General features: G+C 48.2%; 1 protein-coding gene across 1 annotated transcript in view; it reads left to right on the forward strand.

Moving 5' to 3' along the window:
• SMC1A (structural maintenance of chromosomes 1A) overlaps positions 1 to 12,381 on the forward strand; it is a 642,162-nt gene that overhangs the window by 297,264 nt on the left and 332,517 nt on the right. The window contains exons 14-15 of the mRNA XM_069645240.1: positions 9,025 to 9,141; positions 9,246 to 9,352. Coding sequence (XP_069501341.1) covers positions 9,025 to 9,141; positions 9,246 to 9,352 — 224 coding nt within the window. The remainder of the gene's footprint in view (positions 1 to 9,024; positions 9,142 to 9,245; positions 9,353 to 12,381) is intronic.

The raw sequence follows: 12,381 nt of genomic DNA on the forward strand, positions 1-12,381 counted from the left end.
CCAGCAGCTCGGGTCTGACTTAAAATTGATGCACTCCAATCTGGTGTTCCTCTCCCTGGCAATACAGCCAGCTCTGAGAGGAGGTCCCACCAACTCAAGGGGAGAAGTTGTCCTTGCAGGGCTTCTCTAGTCGAGGCGAATTTGGAGCTTCAGCACAGCAGCAGGGCTTCACCAGGCAAACCAACAGTGCCAGGAGTTGCAGCGGGCGTCTCTTCCAAGTTCTTCTTCGGATTCCTTTGTCCAGTGGTCGACTCTGTCTTCCAAGCCAAAAAGCCTCGCCTTTTATGCAGGTTTCTCCCATTCATTCCAGCCTAGCTGTCAGTCACACAGCAGGAAGAATTGGCGAGAAAATAAGACCAGGGCCATTTCGACAGAAATGGCACCCAAAGCAGCTTCACTGCAGCTGCGAACGCAGCCTGCGGTAAAAACACCACAGTACAGGGAGTTTCGGGCACCTCCCTCACTTAATGCCCCTGCCAGAAACCCTGGAGCCAGAGGCGGGCTTCACTCGTGAATCCGCCAAAGGCAAAATGAACAAAGGGACCAAATCTGGTTTGGCGCACAGAGTAAATCTCAAGAAGGACCTTTCCACAAAGAAATGGCGAAAAAAGACGACTGGGGCCATTTCGACAAAAATGGCACCCTTAGGTGCATTACTGCAGCTGCGAACGCAGCCCGCGGCAAATGCACACCACGGTAGTTAAAAGTAAACCACTGCCACCAGCCATTAATTGTAGAAAGGGTAACATAAAATTGTTAAATGAGAAACTAAACAAAGGGGATACTAAGTAACCCCTCCAGCACCCTATTGTAAGATAGTATGTGCTGGGTCTAGAAAGTTACAAATGTCAATTTCACTTCACTGCTCTTGGAAACAGTAGTTTATCAAAGAGGTGTTTAAACCTTTCGGAAATCTGAAAGACTTCCCTGTGCCACTGTACTGAAGGTACTTTGTGCCACAATGTAAAAAGATGATGCCTATGGAGTGTCAGACTCCATTACCAAAAGAAACATAGTCCAACTCACACAAAATACGAGAGAGTGGGGAAAAAGGGTCTCACTCTCTCCAGGTTAAAATTAAGTCCTAAAATCCAGCAAAGTTGCTGTGGGTCTCTAAGGTAGATAGCAATTAGCACATTTCTGAGAAATCTCCCCAACAGTTCTATTAGCTGGACTACAGGTACTTCTCATTGCAAGGGTTTAATTTTGTGTCTGAAATGGGCATACATGTGTTCCTTGGTAAAGAATGTGTTCTATTTATTTTATTTATAATGCGCATCGACGGGGCCTGTAGGCATAAGAGCGCAAGAACACACAGATTAGACAAAAAACAGTTTAGAACGAAGATGCAGGGCAGATCTGTGCAGAAGTATCTAGCAGAAAGAGTGTCTTGAGTACCTGTTTGAATTTCAGAAAGCTGCTACAAGCTCTCCGGTCGGGAGGGAGATCATTACATAGCCTATGAGGTGCTGTGGGGCAAAGGAGTTCTGTGCGACCATGGCCAGTCTTACCTTGGGAATGAGCAGAAGATTTGAGGAGTTTGATCTCAGGACATTTTTTCCCGGCAGCCAGACCAGTTTCTGAGCAAGGTATCTAGGGACCTTTCTGTGGAGGTATTGATGTGTAATAGAGTGTCCGAAAGACCACTCTCTTCCACTGGAAGCCAGTGGAGATTTGTCTGGCAACAGACTGTTGGGAAGAATTCTCAGAAATGTGCTAATGTGTCTCTACCTTAGAGACCCCCAGCTCTTTTGCTGCACTCTAGGACTTGAATTTTTTGCCTGGAGAGAGAGACCCTTTTTTCCCTCACACTCTCGTATTTTAATGTGATTTTGAACTCTGTTTCTTTTGGTTGTGGAGTCTGACAAACTCCATAGATATCATCTTTTACATTGTTGTGCTGGACCTTTCCACCCTCAACCTCTCCCTACCCCTTTAAAAATTCAAGATAGTTACGCCAGGTTTTATAGCGGAGACATTGGACAAGAGAGACTGGATGTTACCCCTGGACCTGAAGGATGCATACCTACACGTCCCAATCTGGCAGCTTCATCACTCTTTCCTACGGTTCAGGATCATGGGCTACCATTTTAAATACAAGGTCCTTCCATTTGGCCTCAACTCGGACCCCATGGTCTTTACCAGACCCATGAATGCTGTGGCGACCCTCCTCGGAGCGCAGGGCCACCACCCATACCTCGACGACTGGTTTGTCAGGGCGACATCCCTGGAAGCAGTGCACCATTCTTCCCACGCTCTCATGAACACACTACACAAGCTGGGTTTTTCACTCAACTTCAAGAAGTCGCAGCTGCAGCCCAAGCAGACGCTGACCACCTTGGGTCCTATCTGAGACACTTGCTCAGAGAGGGCCACACACACTTCCTCAGCAGAGAAGTGACCTCGGCCTGGTGGTACCAAGACCTACTGGGTCTCATGGCAGCAGTCCTCTTGGCCGTCCCCCACACAAGACTCAGGATGAGGAGGATACAGCTGCAGTTGGCAGCCTCTTGGAACCAGGAGCGGCGCTCTCCGAGATATCAACGTTCCTCGATCACTTCACCCGGACAGCTTTCTGTCTCTCGCTTTCTGTCTCTCGCTTTCTGTCTCTCGCTTTCTGTCTCTCGCTTTCTGTCTCTCGCTTTCTGTCTCTCGCTTTCTGTCTCTCGCTTTCTGTCTCTCGCTTTCTGTCTCTCGCTTTCTGTCTCTCGCTTTCTGTCTCTCGCTTTCTGTCTCTCGCTTTCTGTCTCTCGCTTTCTGTCTCTCGCTTTCTGTCTCTCGCTTTCTGTCTCTCGCTTTCTGTCTCTCGCTTTCTGTCTCTCGCTTTCTGTCTCTCGCTTTCTCTTATGCCCTTTCACCCTTTCTTCCCCCCACTGGAGGCAGACAGGCTCAGCAGATCGGGGGAAGACCACTACGAGTGGCAGTTGAACAACCTAGTGCTGCAGGAAATAATCTACAAATGGAGACACCCCCAGGTGGATCTTTGCCTCATGGGATAACAGGAAGTGCCAACTGTTCGCCTCCTGGCACGGTTAGGGCCCAGGCTCCCTGGGCGATGCATTCCAGATTCAGTATGATGGCATACGCTTTCCTGCACACTCCACTGATACACAGGGTGATATGCAAGATCAAGGAATCTCGCCACCTCAGCGTCATTCTAATAGCACCGTGGTGGCCGGTTAGGCTATGGTTCTCCAAGCTGTTCAGCCTCTCGGGGAGGCTGCCGATTCGCCTCCCGACAGGCCCAGTACATCTTCTGGTGCAGCAGGGGGGCAGGGACATCCACCCCGCGCCACAGCAACTAGTCTTCACAGCGTGGTTCTTGAACAGATAATGCTAGGTCACCTCAGCCTCTCCCAGGCTAAGCTAGAGATCATACAGGGCGCCAGGAGCAAGTCTACTAGGGCCCAGTACAAGAGCAAGTGGACCAGGTTCTGCCACTGGGTAGACTCTAAGGGTATCTACCCCCTGGCATGCACCCTGGACGACGTGCTCTCCTTCTCGGCACACCTCGCCCACTCGGGCATGCAGGTGGACACTTGCCGCACATACTTGGAAGCCATTGGGGCTTATAGAAACTCGGAAAAGGAGATCTTCTCTTCCAACCCGATTGTCAGGAAACATTTGACGGGACTCTCCAGATTCTACCCTCCCATCAAGAGGCTACACCCCGTGTGTGACCTCAACATAGTTCTGGTTACCCTGGCGCGCAAATAATTTGAACCACTGGCATCCGTGGACATCAGGTCACCATTAATACGGCCTTGCTAGTCGGCCTGACCTCGTCTTGCAGAATCGGCGAAATTTCACAGGGATAAAGTAGTCCTGTACCAATATTCTTGCCCAAGATGCCTTCCGCATTCCATCTGAACGAAGAAATAGTGCTACCTATGTTTTTTGCTGAGCCTAAAGTCGAGGGACAGATTTCTGCACTGCCTCGATGTCAGGCGTGCCCTGAATATTTACTTGGACAGGACCAAGGGTTTCCGCATGTCGGACGCTCTGTCACCTTTGGTGGATCAAGACCGGGGTATCGGGCCTCGAAGACCTCCATAGCCCGTTGGATGGTCTCGGCCATCAAAGAAGTTTACGAGCGATCGCATAAACCACTGCCGGCCAACATGCACGCCCATGCGGTCGGAGCCAAGGCAAAGGCCTTTGCTTTCCAGCGGCATGTCTCCTGGCAAGTCACAAGCAGGGCGGCCACATGGGCCACCCCTTCGGCTTTCTGCAAGCACTACTGTTTGGATGCCGGTTCTAGATCATAAGCGGCTTTCGGACAGGCGGTTCTTAGAAACCCGTTTGCTTAAGGAGGGTCTCCTTTCCACTCTGGGGCTACACTCAATTATTATCGCCAATGCAGAATGGAGGAAAGGTGATGGGACGTAAGAGAAATTATAAGTTACTCACTGTTGTGATTAACATACTCTTTGTCCTTCGCTTTCCTCCATACGTCCGAACAGCCTTCCCCTAATAAAACTGGTGTCATTGGGCAATGTTAATCTTTTATCGACGTGTCTATGGGGACTGAGGTGTGGCGCCGGAGGGCGGAGTCAGGGCAGCACATGCTCCCAGGGCCGCACCCCCGCGCGCCTCCAAATTTAAAGGTGAATGTTTATTCTGGTGAAAAGGTTCCATCTCCCGTTCCTTGGAAGGGACGCCCATGGAGGAAAGCGGGATAACTTACCATTTCAGTGCAGTGACACAGGGAAGTCTACCAGATTTCCCAAAGGTTTAAATACCTTTTCTTGGATAAACAACTGTTTCTAATAGCAGTAAAGTGAAATTGACTTTACTTGGATTCATAACTTTCTAGACCCAGCACACACAATCTTACAATAGGGTGCTGGAGGGGTTACTTAGTATCCGTAACATTTTTATGTTAACCTTTCCTTGATTAATGGCTGGGGGCAGTGGTTTACTTTTAACTACCGTGGTGTGCATTTGCCGCGGGCTGCGTTCGCAGTTGCAGTAATGCACTCAAGGGTGCCACTTTCGTCAAAATGGCCCCAGTCTTCTTTTGTTGCCATTTCTTTGTGGAAAGGTCCTTCTTGAGATTTACTCTGCGCGCCAAACCAGATTTGGTCTTTTTGTTCATTTTGACTTTGGCAGGATTCACGAGTGAAGCCCGCCTCTGGCTCCAGGGTTTCTGGCAGGGGCATTAAGTGAGGGAGGTGCCCGAAACTCCCTGTGCTTAGTCTCCTGGGACACCCAAATGCACTCTGCTGTGCCTGGCCGGCAAGGACAGCCACCCTGCTGGGTGACTGACAGCTAGGCTGGAATGAATGGGAGAAACCTGCATAAAAGACAAGGCTTTTTGGCTTGGAAGGCAGAGTATTAGGGAGAATTCTCATAAATGTGCTAATTCCCTTCACCTTAGAGACCCCCAGCAACTTTGCTGGATTTTGAGGACATGATTGTTTTATCTGGAAAGAGTGTGAGCCTTTTTTCCCCACTCTTTCATGTATTTTGATGTGTGTTTTACGCTTGTGTTCTTTGATTATGGAGTTTTAGATAACTGCATAGGCATCATCTTTTCATGTGTGTTATACAGCACCCTCAGTGCATTGACACAGGGATGCCTTTTTAGACTTCCCAAAGGTTTAAGTACCTTCTTTGGGATCAACTACTGTTTCCCAGAGAATTTAAAGTGAAATTGACTTTACTAGCCTTTACAAATTCCTAGACCAAGCACACATCTTACAGTGGAATGCTGGAGGGCTTACATAGCATCCCCTATGTCTAAACACTCATGTAGCAGTCAAATGCTACCCTTTCCTATCAAAATGGCTGGTGGCAGTGGTTTTACATTGAACTACCATGATTTTTCCCGACCGCGAACACCGGTAGCTAAAAATCATGGGAGCCATGTTTTTCAAGACGGTGCCTTAAGCCCCTTCGTTTAAACGGGTCCCGGTCTTCTTTTTTCGCCATTTCTTTTTGGAAGTCCTTCTAGTGTTTGTCTCTGCGTGCCAAACCAAGTTTGGTCCCTTTGTTCGTGTGCCTTTGGCGGGCTTCAGGACGGAGTGTCTGGGGTGGGCAGGAAGTGAGGGAGGTGCCCGAAACTCCCTGTGCTTAATCTCCTAGGAGACCCAAATGCACTCTGGCATGATTGGCTGGCTGACTGTCCGGCAAGGACAGCCACCCTGCTGGGTGAGTGACGGCTAGGCTGGAATGAAAGGGAGAGAACTGTTTAAAAGGTGAGTCTCGTGGACTGGAACCAGTCGACCACTGGAACGAAAGAACTGAAGACGAGCTGGAAGAGGACAGCTGCTGCAACTCCAGGACCGTTGGTTTGCCCGGTGAAGCCCTGCTGCAGGTCCGAATTGCCAAACTCCATTCGACAGAGAAGCTCCTTCAAGGACGGCTTCTTCCTTAGAGATGATGGGACCAATCAACTCATAAGACACGTGGATACCATTCTCAAGGCTGGTTAGGATTAACCAGGAAGAGGGACACCAGTTTGTGTTCTTGCATCTACAGCTACTGGAAACTGAAGTGACTCCATTTTGTTTGCTTTACTCAACGATCCCGTGCAGTGCAGGAGTCCCCCGGTGTCCTCCCTCTTGTCCCCACGACTGAAGCTCAGGAACAGCGAGATCTGCAGGAACTGCCAGGAACCACGACTTCAGCAACATGCGTTTCTTCATACAAAGGTACTGTGCCAACTCTATTGAGCGAACGCCACTCTCGTGGTGAAAGTTCGTGAAACTTTCCCAACTCGCAGGCCTAATCAGCTTGTGACCCCACAAATTATTATTTTTCGTCTAAACTACTTCTGAGAACTTTTGCAAAGACTTTACCGTTAGATACCAGAACTGCTCTTTCCTATCCAGAACACTAACTCATTGACTTTGACGGCCTGGCCTATTGACTTGAATTGAACTCTTCTGGTGAACTGAAACTATTTGCATTGCCTCGAAAGTATATGTAATCTATTCTTTCTTTTGTCCTTTTTGCTCCCTACTAAGTAACTGAACTGCCATTTGGTTCCTATTTCAGGGGAGCGCAAACTGTCTAGCTTACAGTTTTGTATTGTAGTGTATTGGTATGTAATGTTAGGTGCTGCCTCCTAGTGAAATGTTTTCTAAATGATTGTGTAATAAATTACTAAGGGTTTTTACCAAGAAACCTTGAGTATGTGTCTACCACTGTAATTGAAAGTCCTCTGTGTAACTACGTGTACTGCTCACATTCACTCCTGAGCTCAGCTTGCTACCAACAAACTGTGTGGTACAGACTTATACCAAAGGTTGGTCTTGCTTACGCATGTAGTCCTAATTGTGTGTGGTGGTCCCAGAGGGTACTGCATGCAATTTAGCCTAACACTGAGTCGACCACTGGACGAAGGAATCCGAAGAAGAACTTGAAGAGGACGCCTGCTGCCTGCTGCTTGCTGCTGTGCTGAAACTCCAAATTCATATCGACAGATGCCCCTGCAAGGAAGACTTCTCCCTGTCAGTTGGTGGGACCAATCAACTCCAAAGTAAGGCACCTGGACATCCTCTCGGAGCTGGTTGAAATTTCACTGAATTTGCTGCTGGAACCGAATAGCCAGGGAGAGGAACACCAGATTGTGTGTTACTTTTAAGCTGGCCTAGAACTCCAGGAAGATGCTCCGGACTCCCAGGAAGCAGGACTGACCAAGCCTCAGCCACCTCAACAGTGCTGGACCCCAGAGGCAAGGAAAGCCCATCTCGACAGCCAAGAGACTGCAGTGTTGCCATTCTCTGAGGCGTGAGGCGCTGAAACACCGAAGTGCCACTTGTTTGAAGATTGCTGGTTGCGGTCGGTGACTGTCCCATTGCAGTGCAGGAGTCCCCAGACATCCTCCCTCTTGTTACCACGACTGAGGCCCAGGAACAACAGGATCTGCAGAGCTGCAAAGGAACTAGTCACCTGCTGCCCTTTTTCTTCAACCTAAAGTGACTGTACAGTCTAAGAGAACTTACCTCTTGTTATGTAACTGCACTTGTTCTCTGTTGGTGAGACCTGTTGCGGTTACCCTGGAGAGTTGCTGATAGATTATTTACTTCACAAGTCTAAACAGCTTGTGGCCCTGCTTTGAATTCTTCTTTTTTAGAAATACTTTCAAAACATTGTGCAAGATTAACTTACCTACAAGAAGTGCTTCACCTCTCCTAGACTTTTGCCCAGTTGACTTTGGCCTAGCCTGGCTCCATGAATGACTCTTCTGCCCTCTGACATTATGTTTTATCCTCCTTCCAGGAAGGGGTTAACTAACTTTGCATTGGGGGCTACCCAAAGTACTTGCCTGCTTCAGAATACTTGTGTGATCTCTTGTTCTGTTGTAATAACCCTTTTCTTTGCCAAAGTCTGATTCTAAATGCAAACAGTGGTATATTAATTTCCACAGTGTCCTAGTTACTTAAGTCACCTGAGGGTGTAGGAAGTGTCTGTGTGCCATCCCAAAAGGGTACTTACTGATTTAAACATATTAAGTTTGGATTTTGTAGTGTATTTGTGTTACTATTATATTGCCCTCTTCTGACGAAGGCTTACTAATCATTGTTTAATCAAGAAACCTTGTTTGTAAGAGTTTATTTGAATACTCGTCACTGTGAATCTCTGTGTAACTCCCCTACAGCTCACATTGACCCCCTCTTGAGATAAGCTTGGCTGCTCAACACGCTACCAACCTGTGTAGTACAAACGTATACCAAAGGTTGGGTTCATATTGCCAGGAGGTCAGGGTTGTTGTAGTGCCCCCAAAGGGTACTGCATACAATCTTGCCTAACAGAGACATGGTCCTATAGTTTAAGACCCTCAACCACTCACTGTGTTATTTTGAAGGACCTGAAGTCTTTCCAGTTCCCCTTTTCCAATGCCCTGAAGAAGGCTGGACAGTTATCCTGTTGCAGTCCATTCAGGAGCGTTTTGACGAGTAGATGGTCCTGTGTAATTTTGCTTCTGTTTTTAAATTGCCTGTATATAGTGGTTTATGGAGTCTGTATGCGCTCTCTCCCATCACTCATGGCTTTGCTTGCAAATTCTATCTACAGGAGAAGTCCAAATTGGAGAGTGAACTAGCTAACTTCAGCCCCCGTATCAATGACATCAAGCGAGTGATCCAGAGCCGGGATCGGGAGATGAATGCCTTGAAAGAGAAAATGAATGTGGTTAGTGTACAAAGGTTACAGAGCTGTGGCTTATTTTGGGGAGGGTTTTCATGTATATTGTCCTTTTCTTGTTCCGCTCTTAAGCATGTTGATATTTTTTCCAGGTAGAGGATGAGGTTTTTGAGGAGTTTTGTCGTGAGATTGGTGTCCGAAATATTCGTGAATTTGAGGAAGAGAAGGTGAAGAGGCAAAATGAGATTGCAAAGAAAAGGTATTTACTACTTCTACCCTTCAAGCTGCATATTTTGGTTCTCTATTCTTCATATGATGTGCCCCACATGAAGAAAGTTGTCGAAATTGTAGCATTTGGTGTTTCTTTTTCATTTCACTGTGGCTACTGCAGAAGTACCCCTTTCCTTCTCTCTGAAATTCAACATTGGGCTTGTGCCCTCCCACCACCTACCCCGCTAAACCTGTGCACCCCCCTGAACCGCTCCCTGGACAACCTTCACCCCTTCATCCTTTCTGAGCTTGTGCCCCCTACCCCCCTACCCACCTCCTTTCTGAGCTTTAAACCCTCTCCCTTCTTTCTGAACCTGGACCCCGTCGTCCACTGCTTCCTTTCTGAGCCTGGACCTCGTCGTCCACTGCTTCCTTTCTGAGCCTGGACCTCGTCGTCCACTGCTTCCTTTCTGAGCCTGGACCCCGTCGTCCACGGCTTCCTTTCTGAGCCTGGACCCCGTCGTCCACGGCTTCCTTTCTGAGCCTGGACCCCGTCGTCCACAGCTTCCTTTCTGAGCCTGGACCCCGTCGTCCACGGCTTCCTTTCTGAGCCTGGACCCCGTCGTCCACGGCTTCCTTTCTGAGCCTTGACCCCGTCGTCCACGGCTTCCTTTCTGTGCCTGGACCACATCTTGGCCCCTGTTTGTGAGCATCCAACCCCTTAGCCCGTAACCCCCCCCGACCCACCCTCCTTTTGGAGCATGGGCACTCTTACCCCACCTCCTTTCAGAGATTCCTCCCCCTTTTTGCCCTTTGCTCGCTGTTGGGGAGAATTCTCAGAAATGTGCCAATTTCCTTCTACCTTAGAGATCCCCAGCACTTTTGCTGGACTCTAGGACTTTTAATTTCTATCCTGGAGCGAGTGACACCTTTTTTCCCACTCTCATGTATTTTTTTTTTTGTCTGAACACTGTTTCTTTTGGTTTTTGAGTCTGACAAACTCCATATGCATCATCTTTTTACATTGTGTCACTCAGCACCTTCAGTGCAGTGACACAGGGTAGTCTTTCAGGTTTCCCAAAGATTTAAATACCTTCTCTTGGATAAACTACTGTTTCGAAGGACAGTGAAGTGAAATTGACTTACATTGTAACTTTCTAGGCCCGCGCACACACCATCTTGCAATAAGGTGCTGGAGGGCTTACTTAGTATCCCCTTTGTCTAGTTTCTCATGTAAAATGTTTGTTACCCTTTCTACAATTAATGTGACAGTGGTTTACTTTTTCCTACCATTGTGTTTTTACCGTGAGCTGCAATTGCAGCTGCAGTAAGACACACATGGGTGCCTGTTTTGTCAAAATGCCCCTGGTCGTCTTTTTTTGGCATTTCTTTGTGGAAAGGTCCTTCTTCAGATTTACTCTGCACGCCAAACCAGGTTTGTTTGTTTTGTCTTTGGCGGGATTCACGAGTGAAGCCTGCCTCTGGCTCCATGGTGTCTGGCGGGGGCAGGAAGTGAGGGAGGTGCCCTCAACTCCCTGTGCTTAGTCTCCTAGGAGACAGGAATGCACTCTTAGGTGTTTGGCCAGTTGGCTGTCCAGCAAGAACAGCCACCCTGCTGGGTGACCGACAGCTAGGCTGGAATGAATGGGAGAAACCTGCATAAAAGGTGAGGCTTTTTGGCTTGGAAGGCACAGTCGATCACTGGACTAGGGAATACGAAGACTTGAAGAGGACGCGGTTAGGGAGAATTCTCAACAATGTGCTAATTCCTTCCACCTTAGAGACCTCCAGCAACTTTGCTGGATTTTGAGGACTTGATTTTTTTTTTTTTCCTGGAGAGAGCGAGGCCCTTTTTCCCACTCATGTATTTTAATGTGATTTTATACACTGTTTCTTTTGGTTATGGAGTCTAACCAACTCCATAGGCATAATCCTTTTCAAATGTGTCACACTGCACCTTCAGTGCAGTGGCACAGGGAAGTCTTTTAGGCTGTGCCAAGGTTTAAATCCCAGAGAAAGTGAAGTTAAATTGACTTTACTAATCTTTTTAAATTCCTAGACCCAGCACACACTATCTTACAATAGAGTGCTGGAGGGGTTACTTAGTATCCCCTGTGTCTAGTTACTCATGTAACATTCATATGTTACCCTTTCCCCTCAGAATGACTGGTGGCAGTGGTTTTGTAATGAACTACCATGAACTGTTCGCAACTAGGTAACATTAAATCGCGGGAGCCATGTTTTTCAAAATGGTGCTGAGCCTCCTTTTTTTAAAATGGTCCCCGGTCTTCTTTTTTTCGCCATGTCTTTGTGGAAAGGTCCTTCTAGAGAGGTTTTCTCTGTGTGCCAAACCAGGTTTGGTCTCTTTGCTTGTTCGCCTTTGGCGGGCTTCAGGAGTGAAACCTGCCTCTGGCTCCAGATTATCTGGGGTAGGCAGGAAGTGAGGGAGGTGCCCAAAACTCCCTGTGCTTGGTCTCCTAGGAGACCCAAATGCACTCTGTGGTGATTGGCTGGCTGACTGTCCGGCAAGGACCGCCACCCTGCTTGGGTGAGTGACAGCTAGGCTGGAATGAATGGGAGAGAACTGATTAAAAGGTGAGTCTTTTGGCTTGGAAGGCTGAGTCGACCACTGGACGAAGGAACCGAAGATGATCTGGAAGAGGGCGGCTGCTGCAACTCCTGGACCGTTGGTTTGCCCAGTGAAGCCCTGCTGCAGTGCCTAATCACCAAGTTCTTCTCGACAGAGAACCCTTTCAAGGACAACTCCTCCCTTTGAGCTGGTGAGACCAATCAACTTGTAAGCCACCTGGACACCATTCTCTGAGCTGGTGGCATTTTCCTCTGAGTGCTGCAGGAAACCGAATAATCAGGGAGAAGGACACCAGTTTGTGTGCTTGAAGACCGCTACCGGAATCGAAGAATTGCGAGTTTGCCAGCTTTGTGACCAGTCCCTGTGCAGTGCAGGAGTTACCCGACATCCTCCCTCTTATCCCCACGACTAAGGCTCAGGATCAGCAAGATCTGCAGGAACTGCCAGGAACAGAAGTCTTCTGCTACATCTTATTCTTCAGTATAAGT

The sequence above is a fragment of the Ambystoma mexicanum genome, chromosome 2p (assembly GCF_040938575.1).
Source record: "Ambystoma mexicanum isolate Mex_15411 chromosome 2p, UKY_AmexF1_1, whole genome shotgun sequence".
Lineage (NCBI taxonomy): Eukaryota > Metazoa > Chordata > Amphibia > Caudata > Ambystomatidae > Ambystoma > Ambystoma mexicanum.